Raw genomic sequence first — 27,418 nt, 5'->3', positions numbered from 1 at the left:
GGCTTGATCTCTTGTAATTGTGTGTTCTGGGTTTTTTCAGGTGATGATTTTTATAAAACTTTTAGTAACTGTTACCGAATTAATGCAGTACAGTCAAAGCAAAATTTTTGTAAGAAATGAAAGTGCAAGAAATTCAAGAGAGGAATAATCTACAGATTGGCTGCTGTAGAGTGGAATACCAAGAAGGACGTACTCTGAATGGCTCAGTATTGGGTAATAACATGCTGCACATATTTTTGTGCTATTTCTGCATCCCAGGATCACAGGGGACTGATTTCTTTTTGTATCTGTGTGGGGCTTTCTGTTGTGCAGAAGTCTGGGATTTCTTTCATTGTTCTTTATGATGCGAGAACATACAAGGAAAGCTGTAGCCAGATAAAGCACATTTGAGTGTTTGTGAATAGGAAGGTACAAATGTAGCTCACCTCAGCGTGTGGCAGAGCCCACACTGAAATGTGATGATCTGTCAAGGGTACACTGAGCTCCACGGTGGAGTAAAGGTTTTGCCTCTGAGTAAGCAGCTCTTTGTGTATGGCAACAGAAGGCACCAAGGAGCAACTTTTTACTTGTTAGTGGCTTAATGAGACCAGCAGGGAGCAGTGAGCTGAAACTTAGTTGAAAAACACATCATATTTCAATTGCTGCATTTACCAAATCATAATTTCAGTAATACTAAAAAGCTCTGCATGTTCAAAGCCTTGATAGGATCCTGAAATGTTTTGCCTTTGCCATTGCTGCAAATTTAAGAAATTCAAACCATGACCATTGTTTTTCAAGTAATATATCCAGCAGGATAGAGTAATACGTGCATGTCAAAGACAGGAACTTGTGATTCTGTTGTCAACTCTGTCTGCTGGATTTTCTTGAACAAGATGTTCCACGCTTCTGATTTCTTCTGTCTTGAGTTGTGGGTAAGGATGTTTGCTACTTTTTTTGAAGTCCTTATCAGAGGCCATCTGATGATAACCCGATGGGCCCGAGTGGAGCTATATCTAGACATGCTAGTGTTTAAACCTGTAAATCTATATGGTAGTCAACTGCTACAAAGCAGCTTCTGAGAAATAGACCTATTGATAAGACTAAGGTCATCCCAGAGTCTTGATAGCGATAGTAACCTCTGCCATGTAAGGAAATTGGGAGGTTCTGTGGGTTATAAATGCAACCCCAACTCTTTCTGCTTACCAGGGTATAAGCTAAGTGTCATTTAAGAGTGTGTATTTTGAAAAGGCATGAGATTGGATTGGCCATCCTTAGTTCTTCACTGCCTAAATAGCCATTAATGAGGTGGAGAATATTAATTTGAAGACAGGTTAGTTCTGATTTGTGTGTTAAGACTCAACAATGAACATTCTTTCCAGAGTCAAGGAAACTGTTTATATAGCAGTTATGCTGAAACAAAAAAGGCTGGTTTTTGATGATGATACAATGCTGTATTTTGCCACAGATGGTCCATAGCAACATGTGAGAGTAGAAAGAACATAAAGCCACATCACAGGATCACATCAGTGTTGTCATTGTTCTCTTGTAGAGGATTGTTAAATAGCCTTTAATCAGGAGTGATGAATGAATGTTAAACTCTGGTGTCATTCATGATCTGCACTGGCACAATTGCATGGTGCTGCATCTATTTGTCTGGAGGCTAATGCATTTTTCTCTCATCTCACTTCTTAACAAGGGTTTATTAAATAGTGAGTTGTGCAGAGTACTGGAAATTTTCTTACAAATTTCAGATATTTAGTCTGGATCTTAAAATACATGCAAGGATAGCATTCAGTGCCTTAGAAATATAGAAAATATGAAATGTTAATTGTAACAAAAGTGCAAGTTGAATTGATACTAAGCCCACAGAGTTGCTGACTAGAGGTTTTAATTTTTCTGTGTGTTGGATAGGCATCTTAAATATGAAGCAGTTGAAAGCTACAATTCTTAATTTAACATTCCTAATTCTGCTTCACTGTCTTTTTGGTACTTCAGCTAGAAAATTATTCTCTGCAGTGGAACATAGAGTTGACTTGAAGAACTGAGCTGTTTTGGTCAGGTCAAGATGATGCTGTCTATTTTAGCAGCTCTCAGAAGGTGCTGCTTCCTTGTGTGAGACATGCTTAGTGTCAGTTCAGGGAGAGCTTGTGATGTTATGTCTGGAGCATTGCAAGGCAGGTGTGGACACTGGGCAGGTAGAGCAGCTGAGACACGAGTTTTGTGTTCAGTTTTGAGCTGACATGCTGTGTGCCCTCTGGGTGTGTGGGTTTAAGCAGGGGAAGAGTCTTGGGTACAAGAAACTCTGGAGTCTGAGCCATGCTTGTTCTCCTGTGCAGCTGTTGGCTTCTGATGGGAAAGCATCTCAGTGTGTGCTCTTCCACGTCTATTAATAGTCTCCAGCCCAGTCTCAGTGGAGGGCTGGAATGCATTGTTTTTCTGGACTCTGGAATTGGGTCAGTTTGAGACTACAGAGGGACAAGGGTTAGTTGCAAGCTCAGGGAGAGGAGAGGTGCTTCTGCTGCTTTTTCTGTGTGACTGCTGGGACGTGCTTGTGCTCATCTCTGGCTATAACATAACTGTCTGAAAGGGCTGCTTGTTTCTTCCCCTGTGCCTTCAGTTGTGCATTTGGGGAAGGAAGGGTAGTCTTGGTGATTGGTCCTTCATAATTCTGTGACTGGCTTCAGTTTTTAAGAAGTGCAGCCCAGAACCCAAGTGCGTCACAGAACCCAAGAACCTCACAGCCACAGCAGCTTTCCAGAATGCTGAGGCATTAATACACAGACACATTCAAGGAACAACTGGAGTTCATTTCTCTTCAGTGATGGAAAAGAGGAGTTAATTAAAGAGCACAGATTTCACCTTGTGTCTCTTTGAGCCCTGGTTCTACGCAGCACATCTGCTCTTCCAAAGCAGCCCTGGACTGTTAAACTTCAAGGTTTTGTTCATGTTGGTGTTTATGCATATTGTTGGGTTTTAATGGGATCTTTGGCAATTTTTCCTTTGGACAGTTTTAATCCAGTTGTTAAAATATTCAGTGTATTATTTTTGTTTCTGTTAGTACCTTTTTTTAACCTCTTACTTTCAGGTGATTGCAGCTCCTATTTGAACTCCTTCTCAGAGCTCCTTCTCTGTCTTATGAAAAAAAAGGCTGATTTGTATTATTTGATGAGATGGAAAGAAATTTTTAGACATAAGTGGATATATTAAAATATAAAATGTTTTCTTCCTAGTTAAAAAAGGCAATTTGGTATATTCAGTTTGTTTAATCAGTGGCAACAATTTTAGCACATTTTTTACAATTAGAAGCCAGTTTTTCACCACTATTTCTTACATGCAGGTGTTCTGCAGAAAAATGAAATTAGATTCTCAGGTTAAGTACTGTATGTAGCTTCTGTTTAAGGAAAAAGCCCTTGTAAGAATGTTAAAATTAGCTGGTTTTAGATAAAAATATCTTTCCTATGAGTGTATACTACTAAATATTAGTTAAGTATATCCAGTTATAAAATGCTTAATTCCCTAGAGAAACCAAGCCTACCACCATTACCCCAGAGTAACTGCTGTTTTTAGATAAGAGATTTCAAATAATCAGGGGTGTTACTTTCCACAGTAAATATCTTCCCAGTTCTTTCTCTCATGCTCACAAAGAAAGAAAGAGGAACAAAACAAGTGTGGAGAAGAAAGAAAGTAAAAAGTTTTTTTTCACTTATTTGAAACTTTTATAAATGGAACAAGAATGCTTCATTTATTATTTCAGTATTAGCTTTCCTTACCCAAGACATAATTAGCAACATTTCTAACATGCAAAGTAGTATGTAATCTTTCTCAGGAACTTTTGCAGTTTGTCTGCTATCAGCCAAAAAATAAACTCTGATTTGTAGGAAAAGGAAAGCAACTGCTCTAAAGCTTTCCTGGCTTCTGTGGTTGCTGTGGCCTGTGCAGTTCAGGCTGGTGAGAAGGTGTGGGATCAGTGCCACTGAGCCAGCTGGGCTGTGCAAAGTGCATCCCAGGGCTGCTGGGGACTGCGTGGGACCTGAGCACTTCCTCTGGAGCAGCATCCGTGGTCCAGGAGGGAAGTCCTGCCCTGCAGTGCCACCAGGCAGCTTTCTTTGAATGCCCAAACTGTTCCATGGTTTCCTAGGTTTTCCCTTGCAGCCTATTCTAATTAATTATATCCTTCCCTCAGGTTTGGAAGGAAGGTGGGCTTGTACTGGGATTATCTCACACTTAGCTTCTTGTCCCCAGAAAACAGCCAGAACCTCAATGACACCAAGAGGTGCTTTTTTTGGCAAGCATGTGCGTATATTGTTATTCTCTGACCTTGTAAAGGATCAGCTGCTGCCTGAAAGGTATCCTTCTAATTTAATCTCTTCAGAGCTTGAATCTTCACTCTTCTAAAATTGGTGCTCTTTCAGGGTCTAACTATAGAACTGCCTTAATTTCTGCTGTAGGATTTCCTAGCTGGCGAAACTACTTTATTTTTTTAATTGTATTTTAAGGTGTTCGGTTGCTGCTGTGTTGTTACTTTAACGTTGGGTACAAAACACTAATGGATGACAGAAACTGAGGCGGAAAGCTCCGGAAGGCGCAAGTTAGGAAATATGTGATATAGCAATAATTGACACTGGATTAAATGATTGTGCTAGAAATGTGACACAGAAGGCAGGTGCATGCACTGAGAAACCTCATGTGGGCAAGGCAGGGGGGAATTCAGACAGGTCTGATATGATGGCCAGGAGGAAACTGCTTGGCTTCACTGCTTCAGTTTCATGCTAGAGGATCTCTGTGGCTGTAATAGATCGAAGGAATGTCAAAAGGTAGGCAATTTAGAACTGTCAGGAATTGACAGTAATCATGAGATTTGAAAAGAGGCATGTTAGAGGTGCAGCTTCAGTCGAGACACTGACGAGTGAGGTGTTGGTTCACTTGAAAGGCAGCAGTGCTGGAATTCTTGTTGCTCCCCCTCTTCTAGAAGAGTTTGGGATCCTTTCTGAGCCTCTCTGTGCCCCCAGTATTTTACTGAGCATCCCTTTCACTGCAGTGAGTGGCTTTTTAGCACTCAGTAGTTGTCATCTTGCCTTGGGAGTAGCAGGAAGGTAGAGGCACAGTATCACATAATTTAAATAATTCATGTATTTTCTATTTCTTTGTAATAAGTGAATGCTAACTGTTCTTGAGTGTTACTTCCCATCACTTTCTTAGGGATCCTTTACTTGTTCAGATTAGCTTATCTGCTGTTTCACTTCACTCTCTTGTGAGGAAGCATAAGGAAAGTGAAACAAGACATATTCTATTCTAGTATTTTTCTTCTTTGTTCTCTGCCCCTTACCTAAAATTACTAACAACAGAACTAACTAATTAGTTCCCTTGGCATCATTAGAATTGTCACTCTTCTTGTCTGGATTGTACACTCTTAAAAAAACATTCTACTCTTTGCTATCAATGATAAGATCTTAATTACTTCCTCATTTGTTGCACATACAAGGGAATATTGAGATAGCAAAGTTTCTCTCTTCAAAAGCATGGTACATAATTTCTGCCCTGCTCAGATGAGTGCTTTATAGGAATGTGTTATTTGTCCATCAGGTTTGTGGGTGTTATTAACAGACCAGCAGGTGCACCTTGCATGGTATAAATGGTTGGGGCTGTTAGGTACGTGGCAGATGGGACTAGCATTGGGAAAACCAACTGCGCTTGGGAAATTGTTTTTGGAATATCTCCTCTGATAATTCACTATTGTTGAAAAGTAGCTTTATGGTGGCAAACTTTAGAGAGCTGTTTGTATACAGCTGGGACTGAATTTACAGACTGTCTTTCTCTGACTTGCTAAAAAGCTAAGGATTGACAGCCCCTTTCATCCTGCATTATCCAGTGTAGCTTTTAACTCCAAGAAAACTATGTTCACAAATTGATGCTCTGCTCCTTTGGGGTTGGTGCAGAAACATTAAATTGTACTAAAATATTCATATGTGAGTGCATTTAGCTGAAAGCAATTGATGTGCTTTTCCCTGGAGAGAGGGAAAAAAAAATTGCTGTATGGCCCTGCACTCCAGCAGACACCCTAACCATGCTTAAGAGTAATTACACAGCCTGGCTGATCAAAGGTTCTTAAAGTGAAAAAGAAGCTGCAGTTGGGCTCTAGTTTAGTGATGGGTGCTTCTTGAATGGGGTGGGTTCAGCTGCACCAAAGCTTTACATACTGGAGAAGTGTGTGATGTACAGTGTAATAGACATGAACTGCTGTCAAGCCAGAAGATATTTTATTGTCTTAATAGCTTGTAATTGGAAGGAATGTCTTGTACAAAGCAATTTTGATCACAAAGATTTCTTTCTAATTTCATTGTCCTTTCACTCTTGCAAAGAAAATAAAATATCTGAGCTGCCTTTAAAAATAGTGTGTATGCCAGAGGGGTGTATTAAACTGTCCTGTTTAAAAGCATGCCATTGGTAGGATGACAAATTGATGTGTATTGGAGGTTTTCAGCATAATTCAAAAATTGTAGTAAAAATCAATAGTAGCTGACAACATGCTTGCAAAGTAGCTACCTCAGCTTGTGGGGCATCTGTGGCTGCCCTGTGGCCTGTCACAGCACCGTTCAGAGGCTCTGGAGTTGAAATAAATACTGTTCTTGTAGTTCTCTTAAGCAAATGTCCCTTAACTACCCCAAGGCAGCCTAAGGCATATTTAAATATATGTATAAATGAAGTAATATCACATGCCACAAATTATTCTATAAATAATTGCAAGAGTCTATATGCACAGGAAAATAACTGCATTGGTATTTTGGTAATTGCAGTCATCCATATACAGCACTCCTGTGCATTTCTCCAAACAGCATGTAAGTGGCTGTATGGATTCTGGGGCCAGATGTGCAGATATGTGCATGTGAAATCTGCCAATATATGTTGGGTATGTCTGAAGCAGAAATAGAGTTTAGGGAATGGCCAAGGAAGATTTTTTTTTCCATTTTAATGATTAGCATGTAATGACTCTAAGACATACCATGGTCATTTCTGTTGGAAAAATATAAGTCTAGATGAATACTTTAACTAGCAACTGAGAAAGTGGATTTTTAATCGTGACTTTGAATAGGATAAATTTGGGAGTTGGAGTTGTGGGGATTTTTTAGGGTGGTTGTGATGCAAACCTGTGCTCATAAACTTGGAGGTCTCTGTCAGGGTTCTGCCTGCCACTGGAGCTGTGCAGGACGTGTGGCAGGACAAACGAAAGCCCCCTTGGCCTCTGTGCCAGTTTTTGGCAGAGACACCTTGGATTGCTGCTGTGGCCCCTGTGAGACGCCTGGCAGGAGCTGCTGAGGCCCTCCAAAGCTGCCCAAAATCAGGGTACTGAGCCCTTCCAGCAGCAGCACCCCTGCAGTGCTGGTCCTGCCTCCTCCTGCTCTGCTTTGCAGAGTCTTGGCACCAAACGTGCGTTCACTGTCCTGTGCCACGTGTTCCCTCCATCCTGCTCTTCCTTGCCATCACCTCTCTTCTTTGGTGTCCTTTCCCTGTGCTGATATCTGTCAGAAACTTCATAAAAATATTTGTGGCATGGCCGTGATGTTTGTACAGTATTTCCTGTGTGAAATAAAGTTACCAAGAACCAAGACAATTTTGTAAGCTGGTGTTATGTCCATATACCACCAAAACATTTACTTCCTTGACTTCAATTGCTTTTGGCACTCCATTTGTTCACAGTGCTGTGAACCCTTTGCTCTGGAATATGTGTGTGCTGTTTTGTTGCCTGTTCTCATGTGGCACAGTGCTGGCAGCAGCCCTTCAGTGGAAATCTGCCTGTGCCCAGCACCAGGGAGTTGAGAAATGCTACTCCATGTCCTGGACTTTGCTGTAAGTGCCTGTAACTGGGGGCTGTGGATCAGCTGCCTGGCAGCAGTAATTAGAGCAAACTTACAGGGTTCTAAAAAGCTGGAACTCAAAGTTGGTGTAAAGCCACATCTGGCCCCTGAGAGGTGCAAGCCAGACTCAGGTTCATCTGCTCCTGCCTTGTGTGGGTGTCCTGCCCAGAGGAGCTCTGAAGGACCCAGAGCTCCTTGCAGAGCTGCCCTGTGCTGCCATGGCCCAGCACCCTCTGCCCTGGGGCACCCAGCTCCTTTCTGCTTCCCTACCTCACCTGCTTCATGGCACTTGGGGCTACAGTCCTGACCTGGGATTTCGAACTCTGACAGCAATGACAGGACTCAGCAAAAGGCCTGATAGAAATCAGTGATTTCAGGGAAAACATCAAAACAAGGTTATTATCCTGAAAATAAATAAGGTTTTGAATTTCTCAATGCTTTATGTCGTCTCTGGATGACCAGTTGAATTCTCTTCAGGACAACAGTGAACAATCCTGAAGCTTTATCATTTAGACATGGTGGGTCCTTTGGGTCCCTCCTACTGAACTGCAGAATAGATTAAAACTAAGATGTAAACTGTCCTGCCCCTTTGACAGCACAGAAGTGTTGGCAAGAACCCTGCTGTCCTGTGTGCTCCCTATATGAGAACATTGCTGGGGTGATCTCCTGTCAGGGTTAGAGCTGAGTGACAGGAACACTCGTCTGAACCAGGCAGCCAAAAGCACATAACCTTGAAGGCCATGGCCTAGACGCATAAGTGCTTTTAGACAAGCCTGGTGATTAACAAATGTCCTTTTAATGAAACATCCTTGTCTTTCCTAGATATTTTAATAGAATATATTCATAGGCATCTGGCTCCTGGTTAGCTGGATTCTTTCCAAAGATTGAACTTCACAATGTTAAGCAGACTGATAAGAGTATCTGGTAGTCTGGATGACTGGCACTTAATGAATTGCGCTAAAAAAAATCAAATTATGATAATGTGTCTTTAAAAAGAGCTTGTATTAAAAACAGCATGATGTTAGAATAATTTCTCCTGTAACATCTGTTCTTTTATTTGGTATAATTAAAATATTGCATTCTTACCACGAGTTCTAATGTGGACATATTAGGTTACATTGCAGCTGTGGTTAAAATGGATTGACCTCCAATAGTAATCCACTTGGTAAAAGCCTGCTGAGGCCAAGGAGTTTCTGAGTGTGTTCACCAGCTGTGTAGTTTTGTGGAAGTACATGGACTAGATTCCGTGTTTCAATTTCAAAGGAAGCCTTTTTGATAGGAAATGCTTAATTTCTGCTTTATTTCCCCTCCCCTTCAGTTTTTACACTAGAGAGTTTTTATATAAAAACACAGAGAAACTTCCTGAATTTCATTTATCTATTCCTACTTTAAAAACCATAGTGAGCAGAGTCTGTAGTTGAAGAAACATCAGAAAGCATTTTTTTCTTTAAGTGATGTTGTGACTCTGAGGCCTGTATGGCAGAAGCCTCTGTGGGTCTGTGTTTGAACACCTTTGTTTGCCACTCTCCTGTGTAGGTCTGTGCATGTCCCACAGCTGGGCTTGGCTCTGCCATGCCAAAAGCCATTTAACTGTAAAGCAGTTTCAGCTGCACAGTGGTAAGATTGGTTTTGACCCTCTTATGCTCCCTGTGGCCCCCCAGTATTATTTATTGAGTTAAATTAGATTTATATTTTCTTAGATATGGAATACCCTTGGTATTTTTAAAGGAGAAATTATGTTAGTATTTGAGGCTGTGTCTTTTCTAAGCATGTGTGAAATACCACTTTTTGACTGCTTTTGATAGATGAGCCCCTAACTAAATTTGTGTTAATTTTCTGTTATTGAATGAGTGGATGAAAAGTACTTGCTTTAGTTTTCTTCTGTAATATTAGTTAGCTAAAGAGTACAGCTCTGACTGGTGAAACTGTCAGGGCCCTGAAATACCCTTGTTTTTGGGTAGATTATAGAATGGATGGCTTTCAGTCCAAGGAGAAATAATAGTTTTCAGCTGTGAATAGAACAGCTGACACAGATCTATTTACCTATAAATTTTCATCTCTTTTGACTGTAAGAATCTTTGGAGATGTGAAACTGGAAGCCCCAAGGTGTAGAGCTGTTGGTGTAGCTGGTGTAGCTTCTGTACTCACCCTGTGTGGGAGTGGCAGCGAGTGGGGAAGGCCAAGAGGACACGAGGGCTGGGGTGAGGAACACAAACTGCAGGTGTGCAGGGCACAGCCCACTTGGGTACCTCAGAGGTTTATCCTGCTCTGTAGGGAGCCTTTCAAAGGCCTGACACCCGAATTTCAGCGTTCAGCATTCTGCCTTGGTAAAGGCTCTGAGAGGCTTTGAAGAAGAGCCTTGGTTTGCTCTTCAGGCAACTGCATTATCCATCTGTAGGTTATCTTCCTTAATATTTGCACTGGGAATCTCCAGAGTCGTGGATTACATGGATTGCCCTGGCCTTTAGCTGAGCAGTGTCATATGTTTTTGATGCAGACTTTGTTTATTTTTCCCCCCTAATCTGTCTTTGCTAGGTGCTCCTTTGGGGTTCTCCTTTTGCAGTCACATTGCATCCCCAGGTGGGGAGGGGAACCAACCATCAGCTGCCTTTATTATTGAAAACTACTGTAATGTAAAAACTGCAGCATGCAGTTGCTTTGGATTAAGGTTTGTGAGAGCTCAGTGAGACTGTTGTGGTGTGGGGACCAAAAATGTCTGTATCTTGTTTTTTCCTAGGAACTTTACATTGCTGTGGGAATATCTGGAGCAATCCAACACTTGGCCGGGATGAAAGACAGCAAGGTATGTGAAGGTGGATGTACTAGAAAAGATTTTTGAGGAAGGAAGTGAGTGGACTCCCTTGCTTTTGCATCAGTACTTTAGATGGGTTTTGTATTTCCTGCTGCTGTAAAACACTCTTTGACAAATAACCCAAATACTGTGGCAAAAGATGTCGCGCAGTGGAAAACCCTTTGCACTACAGCCCAAAGTGATCAGTGGAAGCAGCTAATTGACTTTGTTTAAAAAAACCGACCCAAGGCACATATGCCTGAATCCTATACAATAGTTACATTTGCCTTTATTCCAGACTATGACATATTAATTCATGCATAACAATGCACAATTTGAATTATGAACTTACTATTCCATAAAGTAAAAGATGTCTCTGACATTCCTGCATTTATCCATTCAAATGGAAACCTGCAATAAAACGGCAGTAAAACTTTAAAAGGTTTAACTCATTAGTTGCCAAAGCAAATAATCCAAAAATGGAATTGCCAGTTTGGCCCACAGTGCAGTGTTTGAGAAGAGGAGCAGTTACCTGCTGACTGATACTATCAAATGGCAGACATCAAAAACTGGAGCTTCTGCCTCCCACAGTAATTTTTTAAAAATGCTATCTATTTTTTTTCTATTTTCAAGGAATGAACTTTCTATTTTCAAGGAATGAACTTAAACAAGCCACAGCTTTGAATAGTTTACAGAGCTGAGGAAAAGGGTTGCAAAACTTTGCAGGTATTTTCTTGTGTTTAACCAGTGAGTTTGTGACTGGTAATTGTCCTCACAAACCAGCCCGTGTGGTAGGATGATCTCTGCTTTCTTACCTTTTTTTTTCTGATGTATTATATAAGCATTTTGGGGGGAAATGACAGGCTTTCTAAAAGCAGGGACTTGAGTGCCGTTAGTGTTAGTTACTGCAGTGGAGAAAAACAACCAAAACTGAAGCGATTCAGGTTGTGTGATGGGCAAGAGTGAAGGTGTCTCTTGAGAAGTGGGGACTGTGGCAGTGTATTGCCAAGGGCTTTGGTGAACAGCAGTGCCACAGTTTCTGCCACATTCCTGCTTGCAGTGCAGGAAAGGAGAGTCCAGGCACTGCTGCTGGGCCGCCTGGGCTCCTCTGGCACTGCTGGGCTTTGTCTGGGGCAGTTCAGGCTCCAGCTGTGCCCTGGCTGAGTGAGGAGTTGGGCAGCAGCCGCTGACTGAGACTGGGTACTGGAAGCTGCATAAGACTTGATGTGACCCTCGTTGTGTTTCTGTGCTACCTTATCTCAGTTAAGACTGCCAGCAGCACTAGGAACCTCTGACTTGACGATCCAGAATTTCCTTTGTTACACAAACACTGAGCAGTGATATTATCCTGTACTCTAACAGCAAAACCTCTGCTTTTATGGCTTCTCCAAAGGCATGTTTGATATTTTGAGGTATTCTGCTATAAGAAATAAGGACAGATGAAATTTGTTGATAAGAGATTCTTATTTAACCCTTCCAATTCTCCCGTATCTCAGTTTTTTTAGTGTAAGCTAATGTGTCTGTTGTAAAATTCAGATTTAGTTATTGGTATTTAGAATGTGTTCTGCCTTTCTTTTAGCTAAAGCATTTAGGTGGGGTAGTTATGGAGAAGATCCAGTTTTCCCAAAGAATTCTGCAGCTATGGGAGCTCTCTGGAGCATCCCCTGTCCTCCCTCAGCACTCTGAATTATCAGGCACTGTGAACTTGCACACTTCAAGATATGTTTTCCAAAACAGTCAGATGCTTTCTACCAAGTGAAATGCATAATTCATTTGTTCTTTTACAGCAAGGTAGAAAATGCAGCTTTTGAGGAGACCTGAAGAGTTGTTGCTCTCTTTCCTTATTTCTAATTCCCTCATGAGAGTTCCCCTGTCTTTTCTTACTCAGAGATTTAACTACAAAGTTCTGTTATGAGCAAGGTGGTGCTTTTGCTGCTCACCTGAGGTAGCAATGAGGTAGGGGAGTCAAATCTTACTGAAATTACTCCAGCTAAAGGAGGCAGAGGCAGGACTAGGCTGCCAAACCAAAGCTTCAGACAATTTTGCAAGCAATTTTTAAATTATTTTTGTGCTAAGGACAGAGCTGGCAGCCCCTGTGGTCTCACTGACTGCTGGCCTTGGCTGGGTCTCAGCATCAGCCCCTGTGGATGGTTCTGCAAGGAATGGCAGGGCCTCAGAAGGGTCAGAGAAAGTTTTTACTGGGCCAGTACCCTCAGGGATCACAGCCTGGATTTGCTTCCTGCACTGCAGCTTGTCTGGGGAGGTTTGCATTTGCAAAGAGGGGTAACTGAAATAAAACTCCAAAAGAGTAAAGCTCTGGGGAGAACATTTCAAGGGCAGCATTGCTGCAGCACTTGCATGTCCTTGGCTATGAGCTGGCCAGAGGGCAGGGGCAGTGCTCTGGGTACTGCCTGCTTGCATGTGTGGTGGGCTCCTTTACAGGGACTCCCAGGGGACAAATGGCCAAGAAATAACATTTCTGCTAAAACCACAGGATTTATAAGCATTTCTCTTTGAGTTACTGCCATTAGGCCCGTGCTTACCGAGCCATCAGTTTTGTTGGACTTTCTGTGGAGGGAGTAAAACAGACACATGGAGTGTGGTTCCTTGGCTGTCTCAGCTGCCCTGACCCACGGCTTCCACTGGCAGTGTGGAGGGGCAGGCACTGCCCCAGTGCTGTGCTCCAGCCCCTTCTTGGTGTAAGGCTCCTGCTGTGAGCTGCTGGGTTTGCTCAGGATTCTTTTCCCTTCCTCTATGGAGTGCTCCCCATCCTGGTGCAGATTTTGATGAGGACACCCACCCATGCTTGTCTTGCTGGAAGCTGTCACAGGCAGTTAAGGATGATTCAATGTAGGGCAGGGTTTAAACCAAGACGTTTTCTGGATCATTGTTGGGATTTGTTGTGCTGTTTTCTACTGTGTGACAAACTAAATGCTGTCCCATTTTAAGTACTGAGGCCTTTGAGCAGGGCTTTACTGTGGTTGTTGTAACTGCTGCCTCCAGGTTAGTTCTGCAGTGGTACAGCTTGGAATCTGCAGATAATCCTTTGTAGTAATTTTTTCTAAGCTTTTCAACAGGGAAGGATAGAAGAAATATGTATGACGAGCAGGGGTTTGGGGTTTTTGTTTCAGGGGGATTGTGGAGGGAAGGAGGTGCTTGTTTTTGAGATGGAAAAATATAAAATGCCCAGATAAATCTTCTGCTTCTGGGGGGGGGCGGGGGGGGGCTTGTAGATAATATAGCCCATTTCCTGGCTAAAACCTGGCCCTGTAATCCAGCCCCAGAGGATGATCAGTATCTAGATTCATATGGTGCTTTAACTTTGCTTGCAGACCATTGTTGCTATTAACAAGGATCCAGAAGCTCCAATTTTCCAAGTGGCAGACTATGGACTGGTAGCAGACTTATTTCAGGTGAGGCTAAACTTGATGTGCAGGGTAACTTTGGGAGAACTGATAGGAGCTTACCTAATACAACCTAATGAGTGTTGATGATGTCTGTGTGAGGGTGTTTGGGTTGTTGTTTAAAAATGTGCTTTCTGATGTAATGATTGCATGCTTAAAATCAAATCCCTGCAAGTAGGTTGTGTTGAGGGAGTGTCACAGCCAGCCTGCCTCACTTCTGTTTGCTGAGATGGAACCATTTTGGAAATAACCACACATAGGTGCTCACATGTATTTTTAAGCTTCATAAAGTTTGGAAGTAGAGAGTTGGCAGGAGGCGTGATTATTTCTGCCTTGGCTTCTGCCTCACTGACTGATGCCCAGGAGGAGCTTGCAGTTCCTCTGGAGCTCTGAGCCAGCCCTGTCCCAGTGTCTGTGTGTGGCCACCCGTGTGAGTGGCAGGAGTGTGGTGGCTCTGTGCAGGCATGGGCAGAAACTCTGCCAGCATATAATGCCATTCCTGAAATAATGCCCGTCAGATCCGTGGTGAGCACAGGCTTCTTTGTGAGCCAAAGTCACATTCTGAAGAAACACCACGTAGACAATTTCCTTAATAAATTTTGTACGAATGCATTATTTCCACCTAATGGAAATGTAGCTCTCTTAAATAATTAAGAGGCTTTATTCAGCAGGAGATAAGTGGGGAGTGCTTGAGCTGGGGTGACCCACAGCCCCTGGAGTGCTGTGCTGGGTGGGTGGGCAGTGTAATTGCCGGGCTGGAACTGCACAGGGCGAGTCTGTGGGGGTCAGAGGGGAACGTGCACTACCCTGGCACTGGTGTTTGCAGGCGGTGCCAGAGATGACGAAGCTCCTGAAGAAGAAGTGAGTGCTGGTGACGGGACCTGGCACTGTGGAGTAAGGGCAAATAAAGGATTTTACTGGAAAGAGGTGGGGTCGGTCACTGCGGTGTTGGGATGGTTGCTTTTTGCGTTGGGGGTTTTTTTAGTGGTCAGTTGCATGGCACATGGAGTGGTGGGGCAAGAGAGGGAAAGCAGGTAAGAGAAGAAGGCAAGAGGGATACAAGGCAGGAGGCTGTACGTGTTTGTCAGTGTTTATTCCCATCTCCACACCCCTCCCAGTCACACTCAGCCCCTGGGCAGTGTCAGGCTGGGGAGCCAGACTGGGCCCAAGCTGTCCAGCAGCTCTGTCCTGCCCCCAGCACTATGGGGCTCGTGCTGGCCCTAGACTGGTGGAAGTTCCGTGGTGTTCCCAGCACAGTCTGTCCCTCCAGGCCCTGTGGGTCCATATTGCCCCAAGACTGCTGGAAGGTCCATTGTTCCCAGATGGCCACTGTAGGTCCCAGCTGGCCCAGAGCTGGTGGCAGGGCAGGTAGGTCATGTGCCACAGACACTGGGGAGCAGAGGCAACGCTGGCTGGGCCCTAGGCTGGTGGCCATTGCAGGAGATGCAACGGGATGTCTTCAGCACTGCCACCTCACCTGCGGCAGCTTCGTGGGCCCGCGTGCTGAGCGTGTCCTCACAGGAGTCCCCGTTCCCCGGGCGGGCCCTATGCCTCAGGAACCCTGCCCAGCCGTGGCTCTGGGGGCCCCAGCACCCCATACTTCTCCTCAATCACTGGGGCACCCTGGGGGCAGTCGAGGAGTGGCTTGAGCTGGAAGACATCAAGACTCTCCTGGTTCCTGCGGTTGTAGACGCTGAGCCGGTGGCCGAGGTCGGGGCTGGCCCCCACGGAGCCGGCCGGGCTGGGCAGTTTGAGGTTGACGGGATCCAGCCCCTTCTGCGCCAGGCAGGCCTCCTCCGACAGCGACGAGAGCAGCTCCTGCACCGCGGCCTGGGCCGTGCGCTGCCGGGGCTCCTCGCAGGCCGTGCTGCAGTCCGGGGACGAGCCCAGGGTCTGGCTGCTCTCGCTGCAGCCGCGTGTGCCCGAGCTGACGGTGGAGCGCGAAGCGCTGCCCGACGTGAGGCTGGCCGAGGTGCCGGTGCTGCCCAGGCGCAGCGGCGCGTCCACCGTGAACAGCTCTGAGGAGATGTTGGGCCGGTGCACGTCGATGGCGGCCGTGGTCACACCGATGGCAGCCTCGGGGACTCCGCTGTCTGCAGGGACAGAGCACAGAGGTGACCGAGAGCTTGTGTGGGGAGGGGCTGAGGGGGGTACAGAGAGCCAGAGCGAGTTCATGTGTGACCCTTTGTACCTACAGTGATGGACACAAAGCCACCCGAGACACACAGACCCCTTTAATCCATAGCTGTATGTATATTATCCACATATATTCAGTAACACAGTCCTTTTCTCTATCCCTGGCGCTCTATGTTTGTTTATAGGAATACACAGCATAACATACACTATATGCCTATATTTGTGTGTGTATACACACCAACACCTAGAGCTTTAGTCATATAGTGAGTATGTGTTCATAAAGAACTGTATCTACAGTCTGTTTTGCCTGCATGTGTACATGGACAGATGATAGGTACCTGTAGTCCATCCCTTAAATACCTGGAATTACCTACTGATATAACAGCATGCAATGCTCCCCCAAATTGTACTGTTTTACCTGTTTTTCTGTATGTGGGTGTCTACATGTCTACACACAGGGATCTACATATACAGATAGTCACTGCCTCCCCACCCCATTTTATATATGCATGATCTTTATATCCAGAGATGAGGAATTATGTCTGTATGAGCCCCATATAGAATACATTGTACACAGACCTTCTGTTATACACACAATATATAGTGCCCCCTTGAAAGACACAGACAGTTATCTATCATTAAATAGAATATATACAACCCCTCTACCTTTCTACAGCACCATGTACATACTTCTCTGTAGTTGTGCTTATTGCCTCGATATGTATGTAAGAGATGATACTATACATTGCCCTAGCCCTGTATTTACATAGCTATTTATCACAGAGTCACTGGGTGGAAGAGACTGTCAAGATCATCAAGTCCAACCCACTGTTACCACCTCAGCTAAACCACGGCAGGGAGCGCCACAGCCAGGTTTTGTTTAAACATGGCCAGGGATGGTGACTCCACCACCTTCCTGGGCAGGCCATTCCAGTACTTCATGGACATATGTTATTTATATATATTTTTATTTATATACATGCCTTTAGGCTATATGGAGATTCATATATGATACAGTACACATACAGATCATATATAGACTAATAATACATGCCTTCCCTTTAAATACATAGAATTATTATCTATAGATAGACCACACCTGTGCTTTCACACACAAGTTATACTTACCTTTAAATATAAATAGATTTCTCACTGTGTATGTATGGCTGGGGAACATATAGGGATATACAGAATACATTTTACCTATACCCCCTCCCCCTGTTAGTCTTTTTATGTATATAGCTATGTAAATATATATATATGCACATATTTACATGTACCTTTTTACAGCATTTCAGATATATTATGGGGATCTATAGCTATATATATCAATATATAATACCACATACCTCTCTCTACACATGTGCAGACACACACATATGTAATACATAGGTGTAGCAGCAGACTCACTCACCTAATTTTATACATACCTAATCTTTATATAGATTTAAGTATAGCGATATGGGGAAGAGCTGTATCTGTGCATGTATATAGGCACAGCCCCATATGTAACACAATAGACTTACACATACATATGTACATTTTCTACATACCTGTGTGTATATGTATGCACAGATAAATAGAAACATATATATGCACTGCCTGTAGGATAGTTGCTGCTCCCCCGCTTTTGAAAATGTAATTGTTACTCTTTAAATAGAATGTATACAATTAAACACAGGTATGCTTGCCTTTGTGCATTACTATTTATGTCTTATGGTGTGTATATATAAATCTGGAATGTTTACACAGGGATATAGATCCAACATGTGTATCAAATAAGATATAACACATGTATAGCATGATAGCTATACATGACACCCCCAACTTTTATACATGTTTTAAAATATATACAAACACCTTTTTACAGACAGAAAAGTTTATTATGTATACACAGGGATATACATCTATGTGTAATTCAGCATGCACCTATATACATGGACCTGCCCCAGTTTAAATCCATATAATCCATACCTGCATAGATTTCTCCACATAGCTATGGGGAGTGTGTTTGTGTGTGTCAGTATAGTAGATTACATATACATGCACACACATTGTACTGTATGGTCCCCCCACAATAATACACTATACCTAAAAATATGCAGCCGTTTTACAGCTGCACTATGCAGTCCCCTCTTTAATTCTATACAGTTGTCAATTGCACCTGCACAGCCTCACCTTTCTGCAGAAATGCACAGACGTGTGTGTACCTACACAGACAATGTATGTATCAGGATATACACCCTGCTACACATGCACACCCAGGGACACACACGTTATCCATCTCCAGTGAGATGTGCACACACACACACACACACACACACACACACACACACACACACACACACACACACACACACACACACACACCTTGTTAGAGACTGACACAGGTGTTCAGGGGCACAGAGAGAAACCCACAAACAGTGCTGTACACCTGGATATACATGCACATACATGTTCTATAGGATACACTGCTACAGAAATGCAAGCTCCCCCTTTCCATCAGATGCCTCCATATAGATATGTGCATACATGAGCTCCATATAGAATATTTTACACACACACACATATATATACACACACCTATACACTCTAATACATAACCCACCCCTTAAATATATGTAATTATTTATTACTAAATAAAAAAGATCCCACCTCTCTATGTGTGTATATTTATTTATAAGATGCATGTATTTATATAAAAATATATATTAAATTGAGAACTTAGATATATCTTTATTGCTATTTGTATAATGGGGGTTAATATCAAGGGCTCTGTGCATAAACCTGCTTACTCTATATATATATATATATATATATATATATATATATATGTATAGTCTCTTGCACACAATCATTCTGTAGACATACAGGCAATGTGTATGTGGATGAAGAGCCCCCTATAAAATACAGCATATAGACATATGGACTTTTGATACATGGAACACACAACAGTACCTTTGCACTCCTTAAGTAGAATACACATCCCCACATATGCAAGCATATGTACGTACATACATACATACATACATACATATATATATATATATACATTTGTGTGTACATACACAGAGACTGCAGATATAATGATATACATATATAGTGCATTATACATTTCACCAATAATACATATTATACATTAAAAATTACTCATATTACCTCCCCCTTTAATGTCTCTCAATGTATGTTACGGGGATATACATCTAAAAACAGTACCATACACTGGTGTATATATCTCTGCCTTCATACACACACAAAAAATAAAATACATAGGTATGTACAGGATATCTCCCCCAGTTTTATATATACACTTATCTATATAGATGGGGAATATGTGTGTATATCTGCCCCATATATAGGATATAATGTATATATCTCTAATGCTTAGACACACACACACGAGTATCTTTGTAGATACAGGTGGAATGTCTATATACAGGGATACATGTACGAAATACATCATTGCTATATGTGAACACACACATATTTTATATATACATGTATATGCACACACATGGTCCCTCACAACTTTCCCTTTTTACACACCCCACACCTACGTACAGATTCATACATCTTTATATATATATAGTCCTGTAGAGCTTGGGGATGTATGTAGAGGATAGACACTAATAAAACAAATACTTTATACATCTGTATGCATCAGTGTACATTTTTAAAATTGCTCTCTGTATAATTCATTTGTCTATGGATTCATAGACATTTCTCGCTCACACACACACACATATATATATATATATATATACACATACAGATTTTATATACCCAAATACATATCTTTATATATAGACATTCATATTTGTAGAGGGAATGTCTCTATGCATATATCTATGTCTCCCCTTCATAATGTATCTACATATGTACACATATTCTTTATATAATACATATGTCTATATATATACTCAGGTCCTTTGTAATATATCAATCATATATGTATTTTAAAAGGCTCTCACATACCTACCCACATATATCTCTCCCTGTATATGTATCTTTACATATATTTATACATATACAAAATACTAATGTAATACACAGATCTTTACCTGTCTTTGTCTGCATATATACATATAAATAGCCTCATCTATACACACACAGATATAGGATAAGCCTATATATAAAATTCCATGTACCTATATAATTATAGAAAAACAAGTATATATTTTATATGTAAGATATACACATAATAACATGCATGAAATAGATTTTTAATGTATATGTATATGCAGACAGTCTTATACACACTTCTAAAATACATATAATTATGTTTTAAAATAAAATCTAAAGGCACACACTTTTCCCCCCCTCTATGTCTATGTGGGGAATTTATATGTAGAGATGTCATTTATAATATATATATACATGATACACAGAGATCTGTGTTATATGTCATACATATGATGCATATTAATAATATATGTATACAGCCATTCAGACCCCTTGATTTATATTACCTAAGAAATATAAGTATACAGTTTCTCTCACACATCTATGTGTCTATCCCCATATATATGGGATAGACATTTTATATATATATATATATAGATAGATATATATATATATGTATGTATGTATGTATGTACACACACATACACATTTATGCCACACTTAGAAGTATCTTTATATGGACTATGTATAGACTATATATATGGACTATACACAGTCATATCTAAGTACATGGCTCTCCATGTATGGATGTGGCTATAGAAACATAATACATTACAGCTATACAGGCACACACATTTTGTAATGTGTATAAAGTATAAATCTATAGATGCAAACATGTACAAGTGCCCTTACAGATCTTTAAATGTACAGGAACATATTGTAGCCATATGCACATGTCCTGATCTATGAACATACAGAGAAGCCCTCTTCAGCAAGCACCTCTACCTCCCTGTGTACATGGTGACACAGCATGGATACACATACAACACCCGTGTGTGACAGAGCCACAGAACGGGCTGTGCTGGGAGGGACCTCCCAGTGCGCCCAGTGCCACCCCTGCCATGGCAGGGACACCTTTTCCCATCCCAGTACACCCAGTGCCACCCCTGCCATGGCAGGGACACCTTCCCCCATCCCAGTACACCCAGTGCCACCCCTGCCATGGCAGGGACACTTCCCCCATCCCAGTGCGCCCAGTGCCACCCCTGCCATGGCAGGGACACTTTCCCCCATCCCAGTGCGCCCAGTGCCACCCCTGCCATGGCAGGGACACCTTCCCCCATCCTGGGTGCTCGGCCCCGTCCTGCCAGGGCCTCGCCCTCAGCGCTCCCAGCCTGGCCCAGGGGCAGCTCCGGGGCCTCCTCTGGACTCTGCTGCAGCAGCTCCACATCTGCTGATCCTGAGCTGGGCCAGTTCTGCACATCCTGCTGAGCCTGAGCTGGGCCAGCTCTGCACATCCTGCTGATCCTGAGCTGGGCCAGCTCCAGGTCCTGGTCCTCAGGGCTGCTCTCGATGCCCTGGTCCCTGGCTGGGCTTGTGCTGGGGAGTGCCCGGACACAGGGCCAGGAGCTTCCCCTTGGCCCTGCTGAACGCTGGGGGGATTCAGGAGCCTCCAGCCTGCCTGGATCCCACTGAATGCCAGCTGGGTTTGCAACCAGACACTCACACTCCCTTCTGGTTAGCATTTATGTAGTTTCCATTACATATGAATCTACTTCCATGTGTGTGGATGTATATACAGGATTAAAGATATACATTCTACAGAGATGCATATTTTCATTCCTGTAATATATACACATGTATTTCTATAATATATACACATATATTCTGATCATCTTTCCTCTCACATTCCTCTATACATTTTATATATTTAATATATGCATTCTAATAAAATATCTCAGTATGTACAGAGACACAGCCTTTCACATGTCTTTATATTTACATAAAGATATACCTATGTGTAGACACAAAATCACAAATACCTTTATATGCTTGCATAATACCCATATGGGGATATGTGTATGTTTGGAGAGACACATATGATACATTATATACATACATGCACAAATGTGTGTATGTTTAGTTACATCTTTATCTATGTATATGTATCTGGGTTTGTGTGTATATATATATGTATATCTATATATATGGATATATAGAATATAGGATAGATTTATATACATACACATAGTAGATATATCCTTATATAGATAAATATATCTATATATACACACCTATATTTCACTATGTATGCATACTATATATAGAGATAAAGTATGTAATACATTCTACTTATATATATACACATAAATGCATATGTATGTTTATACCTACGCCTTGTGTATATTCTATGTACATGTATATGCAGGCACACACATGTTTTTAATATATACAAAATGTTATGTTCATATTATATACAAAATGTTCATATATCTATTCATATATATACAAAGTGTTATATTCATAAGGGGGGTGTGCACACCCCCACCTGCCAGAGTTTGCCTTGCTCAGCCTCCCCCACCCTGCTGTGCTGGCAGCCAGAGCGTGGCCAGCCCTGGCTGGGCTGTGCAGAGCCCCCAGCACGGGCAGAGCCCCCCGTGCTGCCCAGCAGGGCTGTGCAGAGCCCCCTGTGCTGCCCAGCAGGGCTGTGCAGAGCCCCCCATGCCAGCAGGGCTGTGCAGAGCCCCCAGCACGGGCAGAGCCCCCCGTGCTGCCCAGCAGGGCTGTGCAGAGCCCCCAGCACGGGCAGAGCCCCCTGTACTGCCCAGCAGGGCTGTGCAGAGCCCCCCATGCCAGCAGGGCTGTGCAGAGCCCCCAGCACGGGCAGAGCCCCCCGTGCTGCCCAGCAGGGCTGTGCAGAGCCCCCAGCACGGGCAGAGCCCCCCGTGCTGCCCAGCAGGGCTGTGCAGAGCCCCCTGTACTGCCCAGCAGGGCTGTGCAGAGCCCCCAGCACGGGCAGAGCCCCCGTGCCAGCAGGACGCCTGCCAGGAACATCCATTTGAAGGCTGCCCTCAGGTCAGGCCCAGCTGCTGAGGTTTCCCACCATTCAGTTTAACCTTTCTGAAAGGTTCCCAGCGTGGTGCTGGGCTAAGCTGTCTCCCCACTTCTTTTCTATTCGTTTGTTTTGTCCCTGCTGTTCATTCTCAGATCCATTTGAACTGCTCTGTGAGCTGGACAGCCCAGCTATAAGGAATTAACCCCTCCCAGATCTCCAAACTATCCTGAGTGCCATCAGCAACAGCAAACTTAGGGCCTTTCAACTTTCAGAGAATGACTATTGGCACCACACTTCCATGGAGCAAACCAGGAGACTCCGTGGTGGATTTCATTTCCAGGACAGATCTACACCACAGCTCAATCTCACCTGGTTTACAGCACACAATACAATGCAAAAATACCACTCACGTTTGTGTTTTCAAGCAACACTCACCACTGCTGGGCTCACTGTAGTATCGACTGACGTAATTATTCATGTCATCCTCTGAAAGAACAGAAAAGCAGCCTTTAGAAGACCATTTGTTTCATTAAATGGCTGAATCCCACCCCACAGAAAGCTCTCCTCTCCCTGTATGCCCAGAGCCACCTGCTCTGGAGTTTTAGGCCACAAGGCCTGAATTCATTACACCCCATCCATGCTGTGGCTGCAGCCAGCACAGGGACTGGATTATCCTTTGTCAAGCTGCAGCACCAGCCCAGGAGTGAGGCACTTTGAGCTCCAAAGGAAAGGTGCTCTGTGATCTTTCCAGAGGCTGCCGTGGCCATTTCCCCTCGCTCTGCAGAGACAAACACACACTGGCCTTTCCCTGCTCAGCAGGGCCCTCTGCTCCCAGCCAGGGCACACTGACAAACCTGGAATTTATCCTGACAGGCTGAACCGAGGGCACCAGCACAGACAGACCCACTGCTGCTGCACACTGACATCCCCAAGTCACCCCCTTCCCCACAGGAGAAAGGGAGGCACCATGTATGATTTTAATGTGTAATTCCCTACTATCTAAGATAAGGTAATTTCTTTTCTATTTTGAATGAAGACTTATTTTGGTGCATATAACACATGCATGTAAGAATACAGCATAATATTAACATTACGCTATTTGTTGGCTTAAAACCCACTATAAAGAGTTTTACTAATAAGGGTGTAGTACTAAACTCGTAGTACTAGAGCTCGTAGTACGAGAGCTACGCCTGAACTTCAACAGCAAGGTAAAAATGAAGACACGACCACAGAAGGGAAAGCAGCAGCTCTATTGCATGCACAGGTTTTAGATGCTACAGATGACAGGGGGATTTACTGTTATCCTATGGAAAAGCAGAACATTTTACCATTGTGGAAAAAACCATTGTGGTATAATTGTTCTCTTGTTCTGACCGAAGGCAAACACTGCTGCTAAGAAACAGTATTGGCAGGCCCGGAGAACGTCAGGCTTCCCAGCAACCTGACCTGCCCAATTTGTGGTGTATCTGTGCTCTAAAAGCACTCTCTCCTTTTAAGTGCTCTTTTTGATACCATGTTTCAGAAAGCCGTGCTCATCCCTTTGAGCCCGATTTCCTTCGCCCCCTGGGTCTCTGTGGCTACAGTCCTGCCTCATCACAGCACATTGCGGTTTGCAGGTGAAAGAAACAGATGTTTTCTGGGGAACACTTTCCTCACACAACAAGACCCAAACCACCAAGCACTCTGTACCTGAAATAGCTGCACTCATAAGAAGGCAATCTAACCTGACACTGAAAGGAAACATGGTTGTTTTCCTGGTTTCATTAGATCTTAAAAGCTTTTTCAGCCCTTGTTGATCTTTAAATGCCTGCAGTCAGAGGTGTGCTTTGTGCTAATGTCTGAGTTTAAGAAAGAGGCCTCAGAGTAGCTCAGGGCGATGCCACTGAATTAGGAGTACATTGCAAGGCTTTTCAGCTATCTGCTACTAAAATACACTTCATTTCAGTCATGCATAATTGATACTCTCAGTGCTACCAAATCTGCCAGCCGTACAGACACAGGTTCTGTTCAGAGAATGCCTCTGTAGCTGTACTTCTGGTAGGGCACTTTCAGCATCTTGGAGTCCAATGCTAAGCAGACAAACAAGGAAAACAGCACAGCACTTTGGCTGGCCAACAGTCACCCCCCTGCCACCTGACAAGAGCCACCAACAGGGGCCTTGGGTGCTTCCAGTACAGTCTGTCCAATGCCAACACACTTTGGATCAAAGACAAGAAATGCTTGGAGAAATTAACTCACCTGCTTTTTGTGTCTTAAAGACAATGCTCAAACCAAGGCTTCCTTAGGAGTGCACACACTGATTGCCCTGGTCCCCTGTCTGCCAGCTGACAGAATGTACCAGGGCACTGCTCCCAAACACAGCAGCTGTGTCCAAACCAAGCTAGCAGAGAACCAGGCTGCTCCATATGGCAGCAGTGGGCACTGCCAAACACCTGGAGAGGAACTCCAGAAATGCACTGCCCCTGCTCCCTCTGAACTGGGAGAAGAATTGTGGCCTGGCCTGTGTGTGACCACTGCCAAGACTGGGGGAACTCCCAGCTGCCTACTTTAATGCTATTCTGTGATGGCCTTATTAATGTCATTTCTCATCACTGCTGATCTGTTTAGCTATAAATTAAAAATATATGCATAAATATATCCATAGTGCATGTGTATGTAAATATAAAATACATATACTCAACCTTAAGTAGTTTCTTATGAATAAAAACCAGTAAGGAGTAATGGAATAACAGCAGCAGAATAAATATTTCAACAACAGATTAAGTTTCTGAATAATTACATTAAAGCAAACTGACAATTAACAAACTCATTTGAGTCATATGGGAGTCTCAGCTGCTTTGGGCATTGAAGGTTATAAACAATTCCAGTTACCTCCCATTATTGCTGAAAAAAGGAGTTCAAAATAATGCAACAAATACCCAACTGAAAGCACCCATCTGTGCATATAAAATGTACCCACAAAGCCACAGTTGTGCACAGCACCACAGAACACTGCTGAAGTGATTGTGGGGATTCCCAGATGAAGTCCCTGCTCAGAGTGGGGGTCTCATGGGATCAGGATCAGCTGGTGGCACACAGGGAGTTTGTAGGAGAGAGCAGGGAAGACCAGCTTTTACACAGGGGGCTGAGCACTTGTACTATTTACATTCTAAACAGTGTTTTCTGCTGCCAATCTATTCCAGTTTCAGCTGCAGAAAGGGAGTTGTCTAAAGAAATACTTAATTCTTCACAATTTTCTTGGGGTTTTCTTAAACCTTTTTTTAAATTTCACAATTTCACCACCTTGAAATTTTCAGGATCCAGATTTAATTTTTCTCTTTTCCTGGAAATGAATCCATCTCCTCCAATACACAGAAATGTTACCTGCACTTCCTTTTCCAGACAGACTGCATCTTTAGCTATGAAGATGCCCAAACAGTATTTAAACTAAAAAACTGCCAGTAAGTAGAAAGGAAAAGCATTTCCCTCCTAATTCCCATGAGAATGGCAATCTTAGAAAAATGTCGATAGATGGTGACTGGGATCCTCCTGCTACATGTACCAGCAGGAATCACAGAAACTTTTCTGTTGGAAAAGGCCTTTAAGATTGAGTCTACCAGTAAACCTAACACTGCCACTAAGCCATGTCCCTCTGTGCCACATCCACCCTTAATAAACGGCCCCAATGAAAGGTGGATGACAGGAAATTAATGATGAAGTGCCAGAAGGTGTGAGCTGAGAAGGAAGAGTCTTCCCCATGTGGAAATCTGTGGTGAGCAATGGATGGATCTACAATCTCCCCTGCAGAGGGGGAGCATGGGGGCAGCGAGAGCCTGTGGAGGGATTCAGCTGAGAGCTCTGCTGAGCAGGGGAAGGAAGGAGTACAACAGGCTGCTCTCTGTAGTCTATAGCAGCATTTGCTCAAGCAGTGTGGGCTGACAGCTCCAAGGGGTGAGGCAGCAGAGACCACAAAGGGCCAGTGGGGCTGACTCCAACACGATCAGAACTCCCACCCCACAGAAGGGAATGTCTGACTGGGAAGGCAGCTCAGAATCTGCCCTGTCTCACATAAACCCAGCCTCCCCTGCACTGTAACCACCCCCCCTGCAAGGCTGCTCACTGCAGTGCAGTCCCATCTCTGCCTGCTGCCCAAATCCCACTCATTGAAAAAACGTGTGGTTCTCAGTCAGGATCTGTCTGACAACCACTGGATTTTGTCTGATTAAGGTTTCCAAGTTGTCTGCTTGTTCTATTCCTGCAGGACTCCAAACACACACTGCAATGTTTCAGGGAGTAATAAACTACTTAGAGTACAGTG

General features: G+C 43.3%; 2 protein-coding genes across 6 annotated transcripts in view; one reads left to right on the top strand and one right to left on the bottom strand.

Annotated features, from left to right (window-relative positions):
- Window positions 1-14,951, top strand: part of ETFA (electron transfer flavoprotein subunit alpha) — a 29,498-nt gene extending 14,547 nt beyond the window's left edge. The window contains exons 10-12 of the mRNA XM_002191918.7: window positions 10,570-10,635; window positions 13,956-14,036; window positions 14,854-14,951. Of these exons, the coding sequence (XP_002191954.2) occupies window positions 10,570-10,635; window positions 13,956-14,036; window positions 14,854-14,892 (186 nt within the window). The 3' untranslated portion in view covers window positions 14,893-14,951. The remainder of the gene's footprint in view (window positions 1-10,569; window positions 10,636-13,955; window positions 14,037-14,853) is intronic.
- A 154-nt stretch (window positions 14,952-15,105) lies between these two features.
- The window catches only part of TMEM266 (transmembrane protein 266), a 59,870-nt gene continuing 47,557 nt past the window's right edge, over window positions 15,106-27,418 (bottom strand). For 4 of the 5 annotated variants that reach the window (XM_072933753.1, XM_030280983.4, XM_072933754.1 and 1 more), the window contains 2 exons: window positions 23,557-23,607; window positions 15,106-16,120 (listed from right to left, as the gene is read on the bottom strand). In XM_072933753.1, coding sequence (XP_072789854.1) covers window positions 15,573-16,120; window positions 23,557-23,607 — 599 coding nt within the window. In that variant the 3' untranslated portion in view covers window positions 15,106-15,572. The remainder of the gene's footprint in view (window positions 16,121-23,556; window positions 23,608-27,418) is intronic. The other variant, XM_041718312.2, reaches the window with a different exon arrangement.

This window comes from Taeniopygia guttata, chromosome 10 (genome assembly GCF_048771995.1).
Source record: "Taeniopygia guttata chromosome 10, bTaeGut7.mat, whole genome shotgun sequence".
Taxonomy (NCBI): domain Eukaryota; kingdom Metazoa; phylum Chordata; class Aves; order Passeriformes; family Estrildidae; genus Taeniopygia; species Taeniopygia guttata.
The sequence above is the reverse complement of the archived record's forward strand: the minus strand, read 5'-3'. Positions and strand labels throughout refer to the sequence as shown.